The sequence below is a fragment of the Salmo salar genome, chromosome 01, assembly GCF_965601325.2.
Source record: "Salmo salar chromosome 01, fSalSal1, whole genome shotgun sequence".
In the NCBI taxonomy this organism is placed as follows: Eukaryota; Metazoa; Chordata; class Actinopteri; order Salmoniformes; family Salmonidae; genus Salmo; species Salmo salar.
Window position 1 is genome coordinate 51641960 of NC_138291.1, and position 25110 is coordinate 51667069.

At 43.0% G+C, this 25110-nt stretch overlaps 1 protein-coding gene across 1 annotated transcript in view; it reads right to left on the minus strand.

Annotated features, from left to right (window-relative positions):
• Positions 1-427: 427 nt before the first annotated feature.
• Positions 428-25110, minus strand: part of LOC106604361 (PPARG related coactivator 1) — a 34683-nt gene continuing 10000 nt past the window's right edge. The window contains exons 4-14 of the mRNA XM_014198921.3: positions 25014-25094; positions 22643-24749; positions 22432-22485; positions 17438-17498; positions 17056-17123; positions 16020-16731; positions 13046-13240; positions 11900-11978; positions 11508-11629; positions 7425-7576; positions 428-2654 (exon numbers count right to left, since the gene is read on the minus strand). Coding sequence (XP_014054396.2) covers positions 2551-2654; positions 7425-7576; positions 11508-11629; positions 11900-11978; positions 13046-13240; positions 16020-16731; positions 17056-17123; positions 17438-17498; positions 22432-22485; positions 22643-24749; positions 25014-25094 — 3735 coding nt within the window. The 3' untranslated portion in view covers positions 428-2550. The remainder of the gene's footprint in view (positions 2655-7424; positions 7577-11507; positions 11630-11899; positions 11979-13045; positions 13241-16019; positions 16732-17055; positions 17124-17437; positions 17499-22431; positions 22486-22642; positions 24750-25013; positions 25095-25110) is intronic.

The following is a 25110-nucleotide window of genomic DNA, read 5'->3' on the forward strand; positions in this document are numbered from 1 at the left end:
CATATCTGTATTCCCAGTCATGTAAAATCCATAGATTAGGGCCTAATGAATTGATTTCAATTGACTGATTTTCTTATTAACTATAACGTCTTTGAAATGGTTGCATTTATATTTTGATCCAGTATAGATCCATTCTCTGATCCTTTGATTGGGTGTCAGATCATGCTGCAAGAGCTCCGATTGATTGGAGGATGTCCTCCGGAAGTTGTCATAATTACTCTAAGTCTAGAACCATGAGCCTCCTAGGTTTTGTATCTAAGTCTTCGTACCCAAAGGACGGAAACTAGCTAGCCTCCGGCTCCATCATGGTGCTACCATTCTGAGTGCTGTTGATGCTACTGTAGATCTTCTAAAAACAGTGTTTGATATCAATTGTGACATGAATATATTTAGTATAGTTATCTAAAAAGGACAAATCTAATGTTAATCATAGTTTCTCATTTCCTTTATTACTTTTTTTTGTTGCTTTTAATCTTTTCATACAAATCTTCACTTCAATAGAAGGTGTAAGCTTGCAGAAACAAAAGAAAACCCAAAACAAAGACTGGTAGCTACAGTGCATTCGGAAAGTATTCAGACCACAACTGCTTCCACATTGTTACATTAGTCTTATTATAAAATACAATTATTTTCTCATCAAATTGACAATACCCCATAATGACAAAGCAAAACAGGGTTAGACATGTTTGCAAATCTATTAAAAACAGATACCTTAATTACATAAGTATTCAGACCCTTTGCTATGAGACTCAATTGAGCTCAGGTGCATCCTGTTTTCATTGATCTTCCTTGAGCTGTTTCAACAACTTGATTGGAGTCCACATGTGGTAAATTCAATTGATTGGACATGATTTGGAAAGGCGCGCGCACACACACACACCTATGTAAGGTCCCACAGTTGACAGTGCATGTCAGAGCAAAAACCAAGCTATGAGGTCGAAAGAATTGTCCGTAGAGCTGGGGCACAGATCTGGGGAAGCGTACCAAAAAAAGTATGCACTATTGAAGGTCCCCAAGAACACAGTGCCCACCATCAATGTTAAATGGAAGAAGTTTGGAACCACCAAGACACTTCCTAGAGCTGGAAGCCCGGCCAAACTGAGCAATCGGGGCAGAAGGGCTTTGGTCAGGGAGGAGACCAAGAACCAGAGCTCAAGTGTTCCTCTGTGGAGATAGCAAAACCTTCCAGATGGACAACCATCTCCGCAGCACTTCACCAATCAGGCCTTTATGGTAAGGTGGCCAGACGGAAGCCACTCTTTAGTAAAAGGCACATGACAGCCTGCTTGGCGTTTGCAAAAAGGCACCGAAAGAACTCTCAGACCATGAGAAACAAGATTCTCTGGTCTGATGAAACCAAGATCTTTGGCCTGAATGACAAGCGTCATGTCTGGAGGAAACCTGGCACCATCCCTAAGGTGAAGCATGGTGGCAGCATCATGCTGTGAGGATATTTTTCAGCAGCACGGGCTGGGAGACTAGTCAGGATTGAGGGAAAGATGAACGGAGCAAAGTACAGAGAGATCCTTGATGAAAACCTGCTCCAGGGAGCTCAGGACCTCAGACTGGAACGAAGGTTCACCTTCCAAAAGGACAATGACACTAAGCACACAACGAAGGAGTGGCTTCGGGACAAGTCTCTGAATGTCCCTGAGTGGCCCAGCCAGAGTCCGGATCCGCAGAGAATGGGAGAAACTCCCCAAATACAGGTGTGCCAAGCTTACAGAGTCATACCCAATTAGACTCGAGGCTGTAATCACTGCCAAATGTGCTTAAACAAAGTACTGAGTAAAAGGTCTGAATACTTCAGTTTATTTTTAATACATTTGCAAAAATTTCAAAAAAACAGTTGTTGCTTTGTAAGTCGCTCTGGATAAGAGCGTCTGCTAAATGACGTAAATGTAAAATGCTTTGTCATTATGGGGTATTGTGTGTAGCTTGGTGGGGGAGAGAAGTAAAAAAAAAAAAAAAAAAAAACATTTTAGAATACTGTTGTAAGGTAACAAAAATGTGGAAAAAGTCAAGGGGTCTGAATACTTTCCGAATGCACTGTATATCACAAAGCAGGAAAATGTGTTATACAGCTAACATGTCAAAGCATTCAGAAATAGCATTTCAGAGCTCAACGATAGACAGGCTTGAAATGAACATGGCATAAATGATTTAACGCTTAAACAACCCATATTAAAAAAGGCAGACTTCCTCAATTCAACCGTTTCCGAATAATGATTCTGATATACTGCTTCAATCAATGACATTGATTACATTTGACTCTTGAATAGAACTATGCCTTATTAGCTTCGTACAATGCCTTAAACCAAAATGTAAAGGTTCTATTACTCTATCATTTCTGATTGCAGCTTTAAACTGTCTTGTATGAACCAGAAAAGAGCTATATCTGCATGTTAATTCATGTTAGCTGGCTAATGTATCGGCCGTGCGTTGTGGTCCACCCCTCGGTCAAGGCGAAGCCAGCGATGACAGTGGGAGGAGCCTGCCGACGGCTCCGAGGTAAGTCTTAGTGTGGCGCCCCCAGTGGGCTGACCTCTGTTACCTCTTCAGACTCTTCTGGGCCTGCTTCAGTAAAGTGTCAAAGTCAAGGGCATCAAACTTGCCAGTCACGGGGGCCGACGGGTCATACTCGCGGTTAGAATCTGGAGGAATGAAGAGAGAAAGATTAGTATTAGGCGGTATACTGGGGTACTTTGAAATACCCACTATGATTTACTGGCATAATTTGTATTTTGAGAGAATTAGTGAACATAAAAGTTAAATCAGGAGAAACGACAGGGATTATCCAGTCGCACTACATTTTAATGACCAAAAGCATGACATTTCTACCTTTAGATTTTGTGGTATAGAGAAAGTCAAGATATCAGACAGGGGAGGTGATATTAATAATACTCTGAGCAAAAGAGAATGTTTTTGGATTTTCACCCTCCAGACATTATTTCCTAAAGGACTTAATGATGAAATGCCTATGTATGTTATGTTGTGAATTTAAAATATGTTCCTATTCAAGATTACTTTGTTTTTTCGTATGATGTACCCAATGATTAATGAAAACTTGCTATGTCCTCGTTGTGATTTTATGGACGTGTTCGGTGCGTCTTGTCTATACACTTTTGTAATATTTGTGAAATGCATATTGTTATGTTTGGTAGCACTTATTTATTTTTCCTTTGCCTCCAACTCCTTTCCATACGTGGAACGGATGTGGGTGGGGCTAGGTCTACATAGAGGTGCTGTTTTCAGAAAATTCACAAAAGCTCTGACGAAGGCCGTTAGGCCGATACGTAAGCTTATTAAATATCAGTGATACTATCAAGAACAGTGTGTGGTTTCCTTTTTTCCCTTCATCCTGTTTCAACTGTTGCCATGCACCTGTAACAAGATTGCTCAGATGTGCGAGTGCCTTTTGAATCCGGACAATCAAAAAGTGAAAGTGGAAAAGACACTCAATGTGTAGCAAGTGGAGTGATGGTTCACTAATGCAAGATGAAATAACCTTTCGGAATGAAAAGTTAGCTACAACGAGCAACCAATGGGTAGGCTGCCGTTTTATCTGAAAGGGTTTGGGGAGAAAGCGCAGCATGTGACCTCAACTAGCAACAGCTGCCAAGTTTAGCTAGCAAGCCAGATTCTCCAGGCTACTCCATTAAAGACAGTAACTGTTATGTGATAACATTGTGGCCGCTACAAGTTAGCTAGTCTTGGCTGTAACCGAGTTGCCTCGGCACCTCTCATCTCACATCTCATACAGTTGAAGTCGGATGTTTACATACACCTTAGCCAAATACATTTAAACTCAGTTTTTCACAATTCTGACTTTTAAATCATAGTAAAAATTCTGTGTCTTAGGTCAGTTAGGATCAGCACTATTTTAAGAATGTGAAAAGTCAGAATAATAGAGATATTTATTTAAGTTTATTTCTTTCATCACATTCCCAGTGGGTCAGAAGTTTACATACACTATATTAGTATTTGATAGCATTGCCTTTAAATAGTTTAACTTGGGTCAAACATGTCGGGTAGCCTTCCACAAGCTTCCCACAATAAGTTGGGTGAATTTTGGCCCATTCCTCCTGACAGAGATGGTGTAACTGAGTCAGAATTGTAGGCCTCCTTGCTCGCACACACTTTTTCAGTTCTGCACACAAATTTTCAATGAGATTGAGGTCAGGGCTTTGTGATGGCCCCTCCAATAACTTGACTATGTTGTCCTTAAGCCATTTTGCCACAGCTTTGTAAGTATGCTTGGGGTCATTGTCCATTTGGAAGACCCATTTTTGACCAAGCTTTAACTTCCTGACTGATGGATGCCTTGAGATGTTGCTTCAGTATATCCACATAATTTTCCATCTTCATGATGCCATCTATTTTGTGAAGTGCACCAGTCCCTCCTGCAGCAAAGCACCCCCACAACATGATGCTGCCATCCCCGTGCTACACGGTTGGGATGGTGTTCTGCGGCTTGCAAGCATCCCCCTTTTTCCTCCAAACATAACGATGGTCATTATGATCAAACAGTTCTATTTATGTTTCATCAGACCAGAGGACATTTCTACAAAAAGTACAATTTGTGTCCTCATGTGCAGTTGCAAACCGTAGTCTGGCTTTTTTATGGCGGTTTCGGAGCAGTGGCTTCTTCGTTGCTGTCGATATAGGACTCGTTTTACTGTGGATATAGATACTGTTGTACCCGTTTCCTCCAGCATCTTCATAAGGTCCTTTGCTGTTGTTCTGGGATTGATTTGCACTTTTCGCATCAAAGTACGTTCATCTCTAGGAGACAGAACACGTCTCCTTCCTGAGCAGTATTACGGCTGCGTGGTCCCATGGTGTTTATACTTGCATACTGTTGTTTGTACCGATGAACATGGTACCTTCAGGCATTTGGAAATTCCTCCCAAGGATGAACCAGACCTGTGGAGGTCTTGGCTGATTTCTTTTGATTTTCCCATGATGTCAAGCAAAGCGGCACTAAGTTTAAAGATAGGCCTTTGAAATACATCCACAGGTACACCTCCAACTGACTCAAATGATGTCAATTAGCCTATCAGAAGATTCTAAAGCCATGACATTTTCTGGAATTTTCTAAACTGTTTAAAGGCACAGTCAACTTAGTGTATGTAAACTTCTGACCCATTGGAATTGTGATACAGTGAATTATAAGTGAAATAATCTGTCGGTAAACAATTGTTGAAAAAATGACTTGTGTCATGCAAAGTAGATGTCCTAAACGACTTGCCGAAACTATAGTTTGTTAACAAGAAATTTGTGGAGTGGTTGAAAAACTAGTTAATGACGCCAACCAAGTGTATGTAAACTTCCGACTTCAACTGTATGTTACAAACCGGCCCATCCGTAGCAATACAGCGCAGCAGTGCTCAAGTTAAACTTCTTAAGTTCCTTCAGAAAGTATTTATAGCCCTTGACTTATTCCACATTGTTGCGTTAAGACGGAATATAAATGGATAAAAAAAATAATCTTAACCATCTACACACTATACCCCATATTGACAAAGTTAAAAAGTTTATAGAAAATGAAATGCATAAGTATTCACACCCCTGAGTCAATACATGTTAGATTCACCTTTGGCAGCGATTAAAGCGGTGAGTCTTTCTGGGCAAGTCTAAGAACTTAGCACAACTGAATTGTACAAAATGTGCACATTCTTTATAAAAAATCATTCAAGCTCTGTCAAGTTGATTGTTGATCATTGCTAGACAGCCATTTTCATGTCTTGCCATAGGTTTTGCTTAAATCGGCTTAAATCTAACTAAGCCACTCAGGAACATTCGATGTCGTCTAGGTAAGAAACTTCAGTGTATATTTGGCCTTGTGTTTCAGGTTATTGTCCTGCCGAACATTGAATTTGTCTCCCAGTGTCTGGATTTCCCCCAAACATAACGCTTTGTATTCAGGACATCAGGTTAATTTTTTTGAATAATTTTTATTCTGTACGGGTTTCCTTTTCACTCTCATTTCTGTTAGTATTGTGGCGTAACTACAATGTTGTTGATCCATCCATCAGTTCTATTGCAGCCATTAAACAAACTTTTTTTTCAAGTCACCATTGGCCTCATGGTGAAATCCCTGAGCGGTTTCTTTCCTCTCCAGCAACTGAGTTAGGAAGGACGTCTATCTTTGTATTGATAGAAAATCCAAAGTGTAATTAATAACTTCCCAATGCTCAAATGGATATTCAATGTCTTAATTTTACCATCTACAAATAGGTGCTCTTCTTTGCCAGGCATTGGAAAACCTCCCTGGTCTTTGTGGTTGGGTCTGGGTTTGAAATTCACTGCTCGACTGAGGCACCTTACAGATAATTGTATGAGTGTTAAACACTATTATTGAACAAAGAGTGAGTCCATGTAACTTAAGCTAATTTTTACTCCTGAACTTATTTAGGCTTGCCATAACAAAGAGGTTGAATACTTAACTCAAGATTTCAGCTTTAAATTGATAAACGTTTATACATTTCTGAAAACATAATTCCACTTTGACATTATGGGGTATTGTGTTGGCCAGTGACAAAAAATCTCAATTGAATTAATATTTAAATTTAGGCTGTACCAACAAAATGTGTAAAAAGTAAAGTGGTTTATATACTTTGAATGCACTGTATTTCGAATACCTGGATATCCGACAAAAATGAATGATGGTATTGAAATAGTGACATTATTTCAAACCCCCATCCCTCCTTGTTTGTAACAACTACAAAGACATTGGCAACTTTGTTGTGAAGTTCTACGTTAGAAACATCTTGATTCTGTCTCTGTTTAGCGGAAACATGTATAAAGTAATGAAAAAAACAAAAAAAAAAAAGACCCAATGACATACTTAGCTTTTCTATGAGTGGTCTGAGGAAGCTGGTAAATAAGTGCAACTATGCATTTGGTTAGTTAATGTGCCAGCTAGTAACCTATAGCTTGCAAGATCAATCATCTTGGTTAGAGCAGAGAATCAAAGTGTGAGTACCCTTTTGAGATAGTTACACAACTAGGAGCATGGTTGTCTGTCCATGGAATTCGCTTGAGCTTGTTAGCATTTAGCTAGCATCCACTACGGGAATTTGCTAGTACTTTATTAGCGTTTGTTCGCATTTTTTGGTTAAGAAATAGCACCCCTTGTGTGCATTTCCGGTAATACCGTATACCCTGGTATGGTACAGGTACAGTAGGTATGGAAATCTGGATACTGTCCAACCCTAAATAGCATCACCTGCAGGATTTTTGATGGAACACACTCTTTGCTAGCTCTCCTTGCATCACTGCAATCAGATGTAGGTGTATACCAAAAAAAGGTGACAGTACAATATGATAATTTTATCTTAATACTGACAACTAGTACCAGTGTTGACAACCAAAAAAATGGCATTCACTGTTTACACAATTTTATATAAACCATGTCTTACCTAGATCAGCATAGCTCGTCTTGCAGAACTGTCTCCTTCCTCCGAAGCAGAGGTCAAAGGGGAGTTCGTCAGGCTTACGGAGCTTGCTGCCATTCTCGATGGCCGTGAATGCATCCTTCGTATCGTAGTAGGTCACAAACCCATAGTTATCCCTGTCACAGAGATTGAATAGCAAATATTTAAACATGCAGGAGACAGAGGGTTGATTCATTATGGCACAAAATGGAAGACATTTTAAAATGCAAAGAAACATTTGCATTGACTGGTGGATAATTCTGGGTAGTCCCTCCCTGTTGGTCGGTTTTCTTCTGCTTGGTGACATGAACACTACTAGATTGTGTTGAGGTGTGAGTTCTTAAAAGAGCCACTGGTGGTTTAGCCTGGTTGTTGCTGTAGCAGCTGTAGTTTGGCCCGAGAGACCACGGAAAGGGTCAAGCAAGGGTTGGTGTTCTGGTTCTGGGAAGAAAATGAGTCTTCAAGTTGTGTTCAGCAAGCACAGAACCAAGTTAACGGCTAACCCGTTCGGCAATTTCATTGGTCTAATGAAAGCTTCATGCCGCCAAAAAACTGAGCACGTCACAGAATGTGTTTCTTTGAAGAATTTTTTTATTGAAAGCGGGAAAAATCCATATATTAGCCGCTTCATTGTTTAAGCCGCGATGTTCAAAGCCTGGGAAAAAAGTTGCGGCTTATAGTCCGGAATTTACAGTATTTATTTTTGTTACAAGCCATGTTTCGTTAAAGCCTGTGTAAAGTTCATTTGTTTCAATGTACCGGTAGGCACCTGCGGCTTATAGACATGTGCGGCTTATAGACATGTGCGGCTTATTTATGTTCAAAATAATAATTTTTTTTAAATTCAGTGGGTGCAGCTTATATTCAGGTGCGCTTAATAGTCCGGAAATTACGGTAACTGCTGGTCTTACGGTCAATTACCATTAATTAACAAACACGTTTAGCATCTCCGGGCTTCCACGCATAGCCTACAAGCCACTAATGCAGACCTTTGGAACACCTACAATTTAAAAAAGTCTAATTAAATCATTCAATATAGCCTAGACATCACAATAAATCAATTTCAGGCGGGACTAAAACAAAACAAAGAAAATGTAGCACATTTTACAAGAACAGAATAGCATATTCTGAGTCATCCATATGTTAGGCTCTACTCTTGCTATGCCATGTGACTATGGGGACACTAGTTTTTAGCAGACAAGATTTGTTTATCATTCCTGTGGCATTTTATAGTAAGAATAAAATTGAACATAGCTGAATAAAATAAAAAGGATGTTTTTCTCCAAACGATTTCACGTGGAGTGCGCACATGCTGCTATTCGGTGTTGAGAATTTGAAACAGAACCTCCTATATGCTTAATTTAGAATTATTTATGGTACTTTGTGAAAAACCTGTTTTGATTTCTAATACATTCAAAGGCTGCATGATGCAACTAATAATGATTTGAAAAAAGTGATGCCATGCACTCTGCTCCGTTTCTTGTGCAGGCTGCACAGACTTCATCAGTCTCATTCGCAGTTCGACAAGCACTTCATAATATTCTCACCCATCAGACTATTCTCAATGTAATCTTGTCTTTACTTATGAACTAATGTGTGTAATTAAGTGGAGGCTCCTCAGGGGACCATCCTCGGTGAATTTCATAAAAAACAAAATTTCAAACATTTAAAAAGTAAACATTTTTAGATTAAACTATACTAAATACAATCACATATCACCAAATAATTGATTAAAACAATATTTTACAGTAGCCTCAACAGGACTCTGTAGGGTAGCACCATGGTGCAGCCGGAGGACAGCTAGCTTCCGTCCTCCTCTGGGTACATTGACTTCAATAGAAAACCTCGGAGGCGCATGGTTCTCACCCCCTTCCATAGAATTACATAGTAATTTTGACAGCTTCTAGAGAGGTCCTCCAACCTATCAGAGCTCTTGCAGCATGAACTGACATGTTGTCCACCCAATCAAAGAATCAGAGAATGAATCTAGTATAGAAAGCATAAGCTATAGCTAGCTAGAACTACAGTGCATTAAATGTAGTGAGTAGTTGAGAGAGAAAGACAATAGTTGAACAGTTTTGAACAAATTAATTTCTTCAAAAATGGAGACGTGCTAAAGTGTCCCCCCCAGTTTCACTTAGCTAGCAAATGCAGCTGGCTATTGTCACCTACTCAAACACCCTGCTAAAACAGAGGGCTGTTATGTTAGCTAGCTGGCTATAACTATCCAACGCAACACTGGAACTCCTCCAAGTCAAGGTAAGCTTTTGGTTTTTCAAATTTATTGCCACTGAGCCCCGCCGGTGTAACTGCTTACTAACGTTACTGCATGATTGTAGCGGGTTTAGTAACGCATTAGTTCAATTAGCTATGCTGACTATGAGGTTACTTTAGCAAATATGGTGAGAGCGATGTAGGCTGTGTGTAGCGGTTTGGCTTGTCACACACACACAGCTGATGTGTTGTGTATTGAAGTCCACAAGCGAAGGGAAGAAGTGCAGTACATAGATGCGAGAAGGAATACTACGTGGCTGCTATGAAAGTTCACTGTGCGTTCGCGTGATCAGGGGGTGTATTTATTCCAGTGATACTGTTAAAAAACGTTTCTTAAACGGAAGCAACAGAACAAAACAGGGATAAACACTTGAATTTGTCCAACAGAAACGCTCATTTGCAACTGTTGGACTAATGAATACAGCCTATATCAGTTAGATGCAGGCAAGAGTGTGGAAGGCGGTATTGAATGACACCGTCTGTCCATGTGTTACTCTCTGTCACCTCAAATTTGTTGTAGCAACCTGATGCATATAGGGAAAATTTGAGTATCATGTAGTAGCCTAAACCTATCGGTTACAATGAACTTGGTGAATGGAATTTGAATAACAGTCATCCAATATGTTGTAATAGAAATAAGGCCATACTCATGAGAAACAAATTGTCCTCCCTCATCTTAAAACGGCACTGACCGCCACTGGTGCAATTATTTCTTATTTAGAATGGCCCACAAAAAAAAGTAATCTATAGCCTGCACTCAAATTGAAAATATGTGCGGTTATGTTTTTAATATGCCAGGTAGGCTTCACCGGTTGTAAAGTGGATGAATGTGCTAAATTTAAGGTATTTATCAATAAATATAGCAGGGCGAGAAAGCTGGGACCCTCTTAAATAGTGAGCAGTCAAAACACTTCCCATGCAATTGCGCAATGACTAGGCTTATAAGAACACATTTCACTAGGCTCCGTAGGCTATGGGCTCTCCAGACTATTCAATTTAATCTTGTCTTTACATGTACTAAATATTATGTGTGAAATTACATTTGATTTAGAAAAATGGGCCATTATGCACCTGTTGGAAAAGGGGCATAATAAAGACATTCGTATGCACTTGAATAGCGAATGGAGGATGTTTTCCCGCGGTTAATTTTCATTCCAGCAAGGTAGGCTACTCTGATTGTGCTTAATATTATCAACATTAGGAGAGTTGAGAAGTAAATAGTAGGCCTAGTCTATAGAAAGCTGATGGAGGCCATGAAAACTGTTCTTACACAATTGCATAGCCTCTAGAAATGTTGCACAACATGGGCTTATAGGAACACTTATTTCATTGCACGCATCAACCAGCTATGAGGAGCTGGCTCACGCTACACAACAAGTGATCCTATTCCACTCAATCTCAGTGCCAGGGCTCTCACGAAATGTTTGATTTTCGATTGCGTTTACATTGATGTCAGCGTGATTAGAGGGGAATAGGAGGGGGTACCAGGCCATTAGCGACTTGCCGTTAGCAAGTTTGGTAGGCTACTAATTGCCAACAGAGCGCCGTTTTGGAGAAGCCTCGTTACCGTGACTCAACGGTCACGTGGAATTTGACTGCAATCATGACTCGTGACTGCCGGTGTGGAGGTAAAATGGTCACCGTAACAGCCCTAGGTAGGATTCAGACCTGTCCAATAGAACTCGTTTTTAGTTTCAAAATGTTTTCCATATCGTGCTGACAGAACATGAGCCAGGTTTCAGGCATTACTTGTTATTGAAACAAAACATGACCGGTGTTTGAGTACTTACTTACCCATGGCCTCTGAAATGTAAAGTGCACTCCTCAATCTCTCCGTACAGAGAGAAGCGTTCCTTCAGCTCTTTATGAGTCATTGTCTCTCGGATTCTCCCTACGTAAACAACCCTACGCTCCTCCTGAGGGGAGAGAGAACGGCATTAGTCAGCTGACCATACATACACACGGTAACAGACAAGGTACTATTGGCTTCAATGTCTGAGAAGGGGCCTTTCTCTGACAAATGCCTATGTCTTCAACTGAAAAGAACACGCTGCTCTGGGGAACTGAACTCAGAAACACAGAACGTGACCTTGACCCAGTGACCCCCAGAGACAGACTGTCCCGTTCCGACTTATCATCATATCATCACTGGCCAACTTCACTTTAATAGAAAAGTATGTACTCACAATGGCTTTATCTTTGAGTCTCTTCACCACCTCACTGTTTTCTCTAGATTCAGGCCGGTAACCTGGTCTGAAAGACGGGCTGTGGAAAGAAACGGAATAGGAGACGTGGTCAATGTTAAATAATTTAAATAATCTGTATCCATGAAGCTAAGTACAGCGCATTCAAAAAGTATTCAGACCCCTTCACTTTTTCCAAATGTTGTTACGTTACAGCCTTATTCTAAAATGGATTAAATAAAAATCTACACACAATACCCCATAACAAACCGTTGGCCTGAATGCCAAGCATCAGGTCTGGAGGACACCAGGCACCACTCATCACCTGGCCAATACCATCCCTAAGGTGAAGAATGGTGGCAGCATCATGCTGTGGGGATGTTTTTCAATGGCAGGGACTAGTTAGGATCAAGGGAAACATGAAAACATGAACGGAGCAAAGTACAGAGAGATCCTTGATGAAAACATGCTCCAGAGCACTCAGGACCTCAGACTGGGACGAAGGTTCACCTTCCAACAGGACAATGACCCTAAACACACAGCCAAGACAATGCAGGAGTGGCTTTGAGACAAGTCTCTGAATGTCCCTGAGTGGACCAGCCAGAGTCAGGACTTGAACCCAATCAAACGTCTCGAGAGACCAGAAAATAGCTGTGCAGCGACGCTCCCCATCCAACCTGACAGACCTTGCGGATCTGCAGAGAAGAATGGGAGAAACTCCCCAAATACAGGTGTGCCAAGCTTGTAGCTTCATACCCAAGAAGACTCGAGGCTGTAATCGCGGCCAAAGGTGCTTCAACAAAACACTGAGTAAAGGGTCTTAATACTTACATACATTTTATATTTCATTTTTTATAATTTTGCAAACATTTCTAAAAAAACAGTTTTTGCTTTGTCATTATGGGGTATGGGAAAAAACTATTAAATCAATTTTAGAATAAGGCTGTAACGTAACAAAATGTGGAAAAAGTCAAGTGTTCCGAATACTTTCCGAATGCACTGTAAATTATGTTATCCTATCCCAAGTAGTCAGGAAAACATACACTGATCTGACTGCACTGCATGTACGCATTTTTGGTTCATTTGAACTGACCAATACCATAGAAAAAAATGTAACTCATGGTTTTTTGAGGAAAGTGCTTTAATTACCTGCGTTGTCTGCTGCATCTACTCCACGCCCGTCTGTGGGGAGAGCGGGAACAGGACCTACTCCATGATCCTGATCGGGAAGAGGAGTAGGAATATCGCCGCCGCCGCGGAAAGCTGGCCAGGGAAGGAGAGGAGGAACGAGAGGAGGAGCAAGATGAGGCACTGAAGCTGCTATCAGAGTGACGAGGCCTGTACCTGGAGGAGAGATGAACGGGAAGGAGAAGGGAATCTGTCAGTAATGTCAGATTAGGATGGACTGGATATCGCCATTAGTCATATTGGTTTAAGCTAATGACATCACCTTTTTTATCGCTACATTGGTTGCAGATTGGGGAGGGAGACAGAGAACACAAACTATGAAACACACATGGAATCATGTAGTAACCCCAAAAAAAGTGTTAAACAAATCAAAACAAAGACATGGCGGTTGCAATTTTGACTCAGACCAAAAGGACCGATTTCCACCTGTCTAATGTTCATTGATCGTGTTTCTTGGCCCAAGCAAGTCTCCTCTTCTTATTGGTGTCCTTAGTAGTGGTTTCTTTGCAGCAATTCAACCATTAATGGCTAATTCACGAAGTCTCCTCTGTTGATGTTGAGCTGTGTCTTATTTGAACGCTGTGACGCATTTATCTGGGCTCCTATTTGAGGCTGGTAACTAATGAACTTATCCTCTGCAGCAGAGGTAACTCTGGGTCTTCCTTTTCTGTGGCGGTCCTCATGAGAGCCAGTTCCATCATAGCGCTTGATGATTTTTGTGACTGCACTTGAAGAAAATGTAAAGGTTTTTGACATTTTCTGTATTGACTGACCTTCATGTCTTAAAATAATGATGGACTGTCATTTCTCTTTGCTTATTTGAGCTGTTCTTGCCATAATATGGACTTGGTATTTTACCAAATAGGGCTATCTTCTGTATACCACCCCTACCTTGTCACAACACAATTGATTGGCTCAAACGCATTGAGGAAATCAATTCCACAAATTAACTTTTAACAAGGCACACCTGTTAATTGAAATGCATTCCAGGTGACTACCTCATGAAGCTGGTTCAGAGAATGCCAAGCGTGTGCAAAGCTGTCATCAAGGCAAAGGGTGGCTACTTTGAAGAATCTCAAATATATTTAGATGTTTTAAACACTTTTTTGGTTACTACATGATTCCATATGTGTTATTTCATAGTTTTGATGTCTTCACTATTATTCTACAATGTAGAAAATAGTAAAAATATAGAAAAATCCTTTTGACTGGTACTGTATTTGTTCAGAACAGATACATCTGTGCTAGAGGTCGACCGATTAGTCGGCATGGCCGATTAATTAGGGCCAATTTAAAGTTTAAATAACAAATCGGTAATCTGCCTTTTTGGACACCGATTATGTCCGATTACATTGCAATCCATGAAGAAACTGCGTGGCAGGCTGACCACCTGTTACGTGAGTGCAGCGTCAAAAGGACCTTGTGGCTGCAATGAGCCATGGTAAGTTGCTAGCTAACATTAAACTTATTTAATAAAAAACAAATCTTCACATAATCACTAGTTAACTGCACATGGTTGATGATATTACTTGGTTAACTAGCTTGTCCTGCGTTGCATATAATCAACGCAGTGCCTGTTAATTCATTATCGAATCACAGCCTACTTCAACTTTGCCAAACAGGTGATGATTTAACAGAAGCACATGTGTGAAAAGACATTTGCTGCACATATGTACCTAACCATAAACATCAATGCCTTTCTTAAAATCAATAGACCGAAGTCTATTTTTTTAAACCTGCATATTTAGTTAAAAGAAATTCATGTTAGCAGGCAATATTAACTAGGGAAATTGTGTCACTTGCATTCAGTGCAAGCAGAGTCAGGGTATATGCAACAGTTTGGGCTGCCTGGCTCATTGCGAACTGTGTTTCTTCCTAATAAAGACCATATTAATTTGCCAGAATTTTACATAACATTGAAGGTTGTGCAATGTAACAGCAATATTTAGACTTAGGGTTACCACCCGTTCATCAAAATACAGAACGGTTCCGTATTTCACTGAAAGAATAATTGTTTTGTTTTTCTAAATGATATTTTCCAGATTTGACCATATTAATGACCAAAGGCTCGTATTTCTGTGTTTATTATAATTAAGTCTATGATTTGATAGAGCAGTCTGACTGAGCGGTGGTAGGCAGCAGCAGGCTCGTAAGCATTCATTTAGACTTTACTGCGTTTGCGAGCAGCTCTTAGCAATGCTTGAATCACAGTGCTGTTTATGACTTTAAGCCTATCAACTCCCGAGATTAGGCTGGCAATACTAAAGTGCCTATAAGAACATCCAAAAGTCAAAGGCATATGAAATACAAATGGTATAGAGAGAAACAGTCGACGCGTCATAATTCCTATAGTAACTACAACCAAAAACTTCTTAACTGGGAATATTGAACCACCAGCTTTCATATGTTCACATGTTCTGAGCAAGGAACTTACACGTTAGCTTTTTTACATGGCACATATTGCACTTTCTCCAACACTGTTTTTGCATTATTTAAACCAAATTGAACAGGTTTCATTATTTATTTGATACTCAATAGATTGTATTTATGTATTATATTAAGTTAAATAAAAGGGTTCATTGTTCATTCAGTATTGTTGTAATTGTCATTATTACATATATAAAAAATATATTTATTAAAAAAATGTTTAAAAATAAAAATAAAAAAAAACGCCCGATTAATTGGTATCGGCTTCTTTTGGGTCCACCAATAATCGGTATCGGCGTTGAAAATTCATAATCGTTCGACCTCTAATCTGTGCCCATGAACCAGCCTTCTTCCTCACTGAATAGAGATGACTGGGATGAATATGGACATTCTCTTTTCCCCTGACAGATATAAGACTCCGTAACATTAGAGGACACCGCCTTGCCCATTGACAGGGGGGGACAAAAAGCTTCTAAAACAGAAATAAAAGAGGGGATGAACATCTCACCTCTTCCTGGGTAGAGAGCGAGATCTAGACTGAGAAGAGGAGTCCGACTCCGAGTCAGTAAAGCCAGGGCTGGAGGAACGGCGGATTCTCCGTTTCCTCTTCCTTCCTCGCTTTCCTTCCCTGGGGCTTGGGCTAGGCCTGGGGGAGAAGGTATTATTGTAGCCCCGGTAAGACCTCCCTTTCTTGGGACTCCTCTCCAGGAGACCAGCCTGGTCCATCAGCCTGGTGGGAGAGGCATCGGGGGTCTCCAGCACAGAGCTAGTCCTGTCAGTCTTTACATCCAGGGGCTGGGGACCTAGGGGGGCCTGATGGTTCTTCGTACCCAGGGCAGTTGTGAGGGTTTGGAGGGAGGGGGCAGGGATACTCTGGGGTACCCTGGTAGTGTTGCTGCCAAGTGGCTCGATGGTGATGGCTGCTTGCTGTTTGACATTCCAGCGCTTGCCTGGCTCTCCTGCAATAGCCATGGGTTCCTTCTGAGGGAGGGAGTAGTCGTGGTCTGAGAAGGCCAGGGTGAGAGACACTGGATTGGGCGTTATAGGGGGGCTGGGGGGCTTGCTCCAAAGCTTGTTGGAGGGCAGGGGCCGCGTGACGATCTGGATGGCCTTGGAGGACAATGGTTTGGGGGCCTCAGTGGCTTGGCTCTTATCAAGGAGGGCAACTGGGACCAGGGGCTTCCACATCTGGTGAGGTGGGGTAGCTGGAGGAGTCAGACCTGGAAAGAGATGGGAACAGAGTAGTCAGCTACTGTTCCATTAGAAGCAGAATACCTCTGGCAGCCATTTGAAGGTAGATTTCTTAAGACAATAATGGATATCAAGCATTTTACCAAGAGAAACAGGTAACTTTTCATTTACTCCATTGAGTGACAGTGCGATTTAGGTTAGTGGTGTAAACTTCTTCCTTGTTTTTTAGTATGTTAGCAGTGTATTATTAGCATTAGCAATGTACAGGGTGATTGGTGTGTGATTAGCATTTGCACTATAAAATGACCATTAGCAGCTAACAGGGTGACTGGTGTGTGTACAGTAGTTCGTACCTGCAGTGCTGGTCAGGTCATGCGCTCGGACTCTCTCCACAGGGGTCCTATCACATGGCTGCGCCACACTATGATAGAAACAAACCTTCAACCCACTGCTTTATTGAACATGTACACTTCTAAGAGGAGCCTAGGGCTTAGTCCAGAAACCACACAGACGAAGACAGTAGAACATTTTCGAACTGCTGAACAGAAACAAATAGAAAATGGTTGAGTGCTTGGCCCATTGTGGGGTCAGAAGTCCAGGTCTTCGGGTTTGCGGTAGGTCTTGGCGAAGGCTCTCCATACACACATGTACGCACACACACACACACACACACACACACACACACACACACACACACACACACACAGCGCAGCATGGGGCTGTAGGGTAACTCACCTAGAGTTTCCTACAGCGGCTGCTCTACCAGAGACCTCCGGAACACACTGCTCCTCTTTAGCTGGAGAGAGGGGGAGGAGAAAGCATGAGTAAAAGCAAAGGATGGAGGAAGGGGGTAGGGTAGCACAGTTACCATTCTCCACCAACAAAACATTCATAAGGACTTGTTTCCATTATACAATTTAGATTTTGGGACATCTACATGGAGGTTTCAGCCATTATGCCAGGCCTGGACTAGTCAGTCGTGGTGTCATTACACACACGCCAGTGGAGGGGCCGACACAAACACGTCTGGCTCCTTGTTCTAGCTGGGGCCTGTACTTCCAGCCAGAGAAAGGCAGCGGTGCGAGAGTTAAATGGATTTGTGGACAGGGCAGAATTCCAGCAGCTCAGCCGACATGACCACATAGCAGCTGCCCTGACTAAGCTACAGGACTGTTTCGCTAGCACAGACTGGAATATGTTCCGGGATTCATCCGATGGCATTCAGGTGTTTAGCACATCTGTCACCGGCTTCATTAATAAGTGCGTCGACTCCAGAGTGAACGTACGTACCAGAATCAATGGATTACAGGCAACATCCGGACTAAGTTAATGGCTAGAGCTGCCACTTTCAAGGAGCAGGACACTAATCCAGACGCTTATAAGAAATCCTGCCACGACGAGCCATCAAACAGGCAAAGCCTCAATACAGGACAAACATACATGAGAGCACCAGCTGTTCCAGACAACTGTGTGATCACGCTCGCCGTAGCCTATGCAAGTAAGACAAACAGGTTAACATTCACAGGGCCAGATGGATTACCATGACGCGTACTCTGAGCATGTGCTAACCAGTTTGCAATTGTCTTCACTGACATTTTTAAACTCTCCCTGTACCAAGCAGACCACCATAGTCCATGTGCCAAAGAACACCAAGGTAACCTGTCTAAATCACTACCTGTAGCCATAAAATGCTGCAAAAGTCTGGTCATGACTCACAACACCATCATCCCAGACACCCTGGACCCACTCCAATTCGTATACTGCCGCAACAGATCCACAGATGACGCAATCTTTATTGCACTACCACCTGGACAAGAGGAACACCTAAGTGAGAATGCTGTTCATTGACTACAGCTCAGCGTTCAACACTATAGTGTCCTCCAAGCTCATCACTAAGCTAAGGACCCTGGGACACCTCCCTCTGCAACTGGATCCTGGACTTCTTGACGGGCTACCATCAGGTGGTGAGGGTAGGCAACAACAGATCTGCCACGCTGACCCTCAACACGGGCCCCTCAGGGGTGCATGCTTAGTCCTCTCCTGTACTTCCAGTTCACCAACGACTGCATGGCAGCGCACGACTAAGTTTGCTGAAGACACGCCGGTGGAAGGCCTGATCACCGACAACGATGAGACAGCCTATAGGGAGTTGGTCAGAGACCTGTCAGTGTGGTCTCAAGACAACAACCTCCCCCTTAACGTAAAAAAGATAAAAGGAGCTGATCATAGACTACAAGAAATGAGGGGCCAAGCACGCCACCATTCACATTACCAGGTCTGTAGTGGAGCAGGTCGAGAGCTTCAAGTTCCTCAGTGTCGACATCACAAAGGATCAATCATGGCAATGACAATGCCTCGCCCCCCTCAAGAGGCTAAAAAGACTTGGCACGGGCCCTCAGATCCTCAAAAAGTCCTACTGCTGCACAATTGAGAGCATCTTGACTGACTGCATCACCACTTGGTATGGCAACTGCTTGGGATCTGATCACAAGGCACTAAAGAGGGTAGTGCGTACTGCCCAGTACATCACTGGGGCTGAGCTCCCTGCCATCCAGGACCTCTATACCAGGCAGTATCAGAGGAAGGCCCTAAAAATTGTCAGATTCCAGCCACCCAAGTCATAGACTGTCCACTACTGCTTGCCATGCAGTAGCAGAGATGTACCAAGTCTAGAACCAACAGGACCCTGAACAACTTCTACCCCAAAAATGTAAGACTGCTAACTCCCAAGATCAGGCTGGTGTAACCGATGTGAAATGGCTAGCTAGTTAGCCGGGTGCACGCTAATAGCGTTTCAAACGTCACTCGCTCTGAGACTTGGAGTAGTTGTTTCCCTTCCTCTGCATGGGTAACTCTGCTTCGAGGGTGGCTGTTGTCAATGTGTTCCTGGTTTGAGCCCAGGTAGGAGCGAGGAGAGGGACGGAAGCTATACTGTTACACTGGCAATACTAAAGTGCCTATAAGAACATCCAATAGTCAAAGGTATATGAAATACAAATCGTATAGATAGAAATAGTCCTATAATTCCTATAATAACTACAACCTAAAACTTCTTACCTGGGAATATTGAAGACTCATGTTTAAAGGAACCACTATCTTTCATGTGTTCCCATGTTCTGAGCAAGACACTTAAACATGAGCTTTCTTACATGGCACATATTGCACTTTTACTTTCTTCTCCAACACTTTGTTTTGCATTATTTAAACCAAATCGAACATGTTTCATTATTTATTTGAGGCCAAATTGATTTTATTGATGCATTATATTAAGTTAAAATAAGTGTTCATTCAGTATTGTTGTAATTGTCATTATTACAAAATAAATACAACCGGCCGATTAATCGGTATCGGCCTTTTTGGTCCTCCAATAATCGGTATCGGCGTCGAAAAATCATAATCGGTCGACCTCTACTACAGAGGGTAGTGTGTACGGCCCAGTACATCACTGGGGCTAAGCTGCCTGCCATCCAGGACCTCTACACCAGGCGGTATCAGAGGAAGTCCCTAGAAATTGTCAAAGACCCCAGCCATAGACTGTTCTCACTACTACCACATGGCAAGCAGTACCGGGGTGCCAAGTCTAGGACAAAAAGGCTTCTCAACAGTTTTTACCCCCAAGCCATAAGACTCCTGAAAAGGTAATCAAATGGCTACCCGGACTATTTGCATTGTGCCCCCCCCAACCCCTCTTTACACTGCTGCTACTCTCTTTTATCATATTTGCATAGTCACTTTAACTACACATTCATGTACATACTACCTCAATTGGGCCAACCAACCAGTGCTCCCGCACATTGGCTAACCGGGCTATCTGCATTGTGTCCCGCCACCCACCACCCCTTCTTTTACGCTACTGCTACTCTCTGTTCATTATATATGCATAGTCACTTTAACCATATCTACATGTACATACTACCTCAATCAGCTTGACTAACCGGTGTCTGTATGTAGCCTTGCTACTTTTATAGCCTCGCTACTGTATATAGCCTGTCTTTTTACTGTTGATTTTATTTCTTTACCTACCTATTGTTCACCTAATACCTTTCTTGCACTATTGGTTAGAGCCTGTAAGTAAGCATTTCACTCTAAGGTCTACACCTGTTGTATTCTGTGCACGTGACAAATAAAATTTGAAATATTAATTGAGTGCATGTAAACTTCTGATCCAATGGGAATGTGATGAAAGAAATGAAAGCTGATAGTAGAGACGAAAGTAGATAGTAGAGAACAGTAGAGAATTATTTATGACATTCCACATTCTTAAAATAAAGTGATGATCCTAACTGACCTAAGACAGGGAATTCTTACTAGGATTAAAAGTCAGTTTACATGTATTTGGCTAAGGTGCATGTAAACTTCCTACTTCAACTGTATCTTCCAAAATGACCGTGTAGCCCTGAACATCGACTCGGTACGGGTACTCCGTCTATATAGCCAAGTTATTGTTACTCATTGTGTATTTAATATTATTACGCGTTATAACTTCTCTATTATTTCTTTATTTTCATTCTCTGCATTGTTGGGAAGGGCCCGTAAATAAGCATTTCACTGTTAGTGTACACCCTGTTGTTGACGAATACAATCTGATTTCACTACGCAGCACCTTCACTCTCACACATTGAAGTAGTAATGGTAGAAAATGTTACCCCAATTTCCTTCTTGGGGATAATTACATGGGAACAGGTTACTAAAAAGCATAGTGTTCTCAAAATCCATCTCCTGAAACAGCCATATCCCATGTTTCCAAATTTCACCTCAATGTTTGGACCTGAAAACCAATGTTTTTTAAAACGCCAGAGGTGGTACATAGCTAGATTAGATAATGTCACCACCATGTTCACGTGCAGAATATACACTCGCATAAAACAGTATATGAAGTAACCATCAATGAACTCAATTGCCTTAGTGTGTTGGAATGAAAAACCAGGCTAAAACACAGAAAGGCCTCCAGGAATGACATACTGATAACCTACTGAGAATGCTCCTTACATGTGAACAGTTGATAATGGGATGTTTCTACATGACAAGACTTAACCGGCATCCTCACTAAACCAAAGGAAAATGTGGTTCTCAAAACCAAAGTATGAAGGCCCCTCTTTAGATAACCCATGAATAAAAAAAGACAACACGTCTAGCGCTGCTTCGCAAGCTACTAACCTGCACCAAAACACCTAAGACAATGAGCACGTTCCAGATCGACCTGCAAAGCCAAATGCTTTGGTCAGTCATTGACTCCATAAGGACCTTAAGAGTCTTGGCACTAAATTCCTCCAACCATCTCATCAGTCAATTAAGGCCAGAGGTAGCCCTGCTCTGCAACCCTTCACCCCACTTTTCCATCACACAATCCAGTGAAAGTGATCCTGGGGACAGATTTAGTCCAGTACTACTAAACTAGCTGACCCACTGAGCGTTTAGCCAATACCAAGTCACACAGATGTTAGCCAACGCTAAGACCATTAAGCCACTAGTATGCCATAGAAGGGTTACATGGATTTTACTTCAGCGGGAAACAGTCAGCCATTTTAAGCAGAATTCCTGGCTGTTTTCTAAAATAATTGCTATTTTTCGGGACTTTGTCATATACGAAATATCGCAATGCCAAAGAAACATGGAAATGTGAAAGCAATGGCAACTACTGAAGAAATTTGGCAGTCATTTTTTTAAAACTGTTTTCCCTACAGCCAGAGAGAACTCGTGTCAATACCTCAAGAGTCCATATCACTCACCTTGTGTCTCTTCAAACTGCTCCAGCAGGCTGGTGAGGTCTGCAGCTTCAATACCTGTGAGAAAGAACAACCACTCACTACTATACCAATAAACCACAACAACTACAGCCAGGAGAAAACACTTTACATGCTTGTAATTGCGCTACGGATGTGGCAAATCTAACATCCAAGCAACCAGAAGCTAAGTATTAAGTTCAGTATATCCCCTCACCCAATTCACTGGTGAAGGCCTCCATCAGGGCCTGAGTAGGAGTCTTGGCTTTGGGGGCCTCCTGGGCTGGAGAACACCTCACTGGAGGTTTGAAGACTGGAGGTTTGAAGGCCTGGGTGTTGGAGGGCTTGGCTGGGGTAGACACAGGAGTGACGGTAGGTAGCTCAGGCACCCAAGGCTGGGGCAGAGCAACTACTCCCTTCTGGAGATTAGTAGCCACCTTCAGAGGAGCAGCAGGGGTAGGTTTCTGTACACAAACAGCAGCAGCGTTGGGGTTTAAAGTTCTCTTGGGTACAGTAGTAGAGACGGGGGTGGGTTTTTGGGGTATAGGAGCAATTAAGGTGGACCTGTGGGCATCTGTAGTGGTTTTAGAAGAGGCTCCACTGGAGCTCTGAGATTTGATAAGGGCCACAGGCTTCAAGAAGGTTAGCTGAGACTGGAGCAGGGGGTTTGAAAGTGCAGGCTGGGGGGCCTGGGGTATACAACACTTCACAGAAAGGGTCTGAGCCTTGGTAGAGGGGGTTTGGGGTGGTATCACCTTCACAGTACTGGATGCAGGCATAGCGGAGATTAGGGGCTGGAGTTGGCTAGCTTTAGATGACTGTGGAGTAGGAACAGCCGCTTGCTGGGGAGGGGTGGTAAGGGCCGCATTTGCACTAGCAACTTTGCTAGAGGAATATGATTTGGAGGCCTGCATGTAAGCAGGAGGCACCAGCAGGGCTTCAGGTGTAGGAGGTGCTCCTGGTCCCATTGGCTGCCAGGCTGCTTTCACTTCCTCCACCTCATTCTTCCTCGGGGAGGGGTGGGGGCCTCTGGAGGAGGGGGTGGGGAGGCAGGGGATGGGGGGCAGGCCTGTAGGGGCCTCAAGGAGGATGGGCCACTTGACGCTCTGGTCCTCCAGTCTCTCTAGGGGGGCAAGTTTCTTCTGCTGGCGCAGCAGCCGGTACTGCTGGAGGGACAGGGGCTTGGGTTTGGGTTCAATAGCCTGAGGGGCCTCAATGGGCTGTGGGATCGCCTGGGGGGCAACATTGGGCTGCATCGTTGGCTGAAGGGCCACTGATACAGGGTTGGCACTGGGAGGATTGATTGTCATTGCCTGGTGGGCTTCCATCATCTGGTGGACAGTTGGGTTAGTTGTAGAAGCTGGGGGGCCTTGAGGCTTCCTGCAGGCTGTGGTTGGTTGGGAGACCTTCTCGGGGGTCATAGTCATTGGCAACAGGTCAGAGGCGGGGATGACCTTAATGCTGGGTTGTGTGGGTAGTACTAGGGTGGTGACTTCCACATGGCTCTGCCGCTGTGCTTGTTGTGTTTCGGCGGCATGTGTCGCTCTCGTCTTGTGTTTTGGGGCCTCGGGGGCGGCCGTAGAAATGGCGGAAGTTAACGTCTTGTTCTTGTCCTTTTGCTTTGGTTTGGCTGTCTCCTTGACAGGCTCGTGGGGCGAGGATTCCTGGGCTGCTCTCCTCAGGACCCTCCCCTCTGCATGGTCAGGTTCAGGTGTGACTTCAGGAGGTGAATTCTCCATTTTGTTTTTCCGTTTCCTTTTCCTTCGAGACGGACATCTCTCAGCAGTCTCCTCCTTCGGCCTCCTGTTGATGACCTTCTCACCCCTTGCCTCTGACCTCAGGGTCACCGCGGGGTCAGAAGGGCCGGCCACCTCTGCTGGGTCATCCTCAACATAATCATTCGCAGACTCTGGCGTCTCCAAAATGGCGTCATCCAAAACTTCATCAGGAACCCTCTGCTCCGCTTCGGACGAGTCTTCTACTCCAGGCAAGGCGAAAGAGGGATGACAGAGGGAGAGGCCCATATCTGGGAGGGCAAATATAGATTCTCGATGCACTCCCTGGTCCACCACCTCCAGCAGTATCCTTTTCTCTGCCAGGATCTGTTCTTCCCCTTCTCCATTCTCCATGCACACAGCCATGCAGTAGGGGTGCATGTGTCTGACCAGCTCTCCTAGACTCACTGACATGCTCTCTCCATCCTCGCCCTCTTCCCCCATGTGCTGCTCCAGAGCCAGTGGGAGAGGCAGGTTCAGGCCATCCCAGTTCAGGAGCTCTTGCTCTCCATCACTCCTCTGGACAGACTTCTGTGTCCTGGGGAGACTCTAGATAGAGGGGAAACATCTGGTCAACGTCTGGGACTTTCTCCGTTCAGCTTGGAGGTTTAAAATGTCTGGACCACCTGTATATGCAGACTTTCTCACCAGCTACACTATTTGTTGTGTCTGCACTTTAAAGCAATAATTATGATTTGAATGAAGACTTGAAGATTTCATATGTACGTGTCAATATGAAAATACCAAAATAACTAAAGTGATACACAGTCTAATGCATTTACAACTGGGATGTAATGAAAGAACATGAAGTACCTTTCCTGTGGAGAACTGTCGTGTGTTGCAGAGTCTCTCTCTCTCTGGAGGTGAGCGGGACAAGCACAGCAGTCTCCTCAGCTACAATATGAGAAGA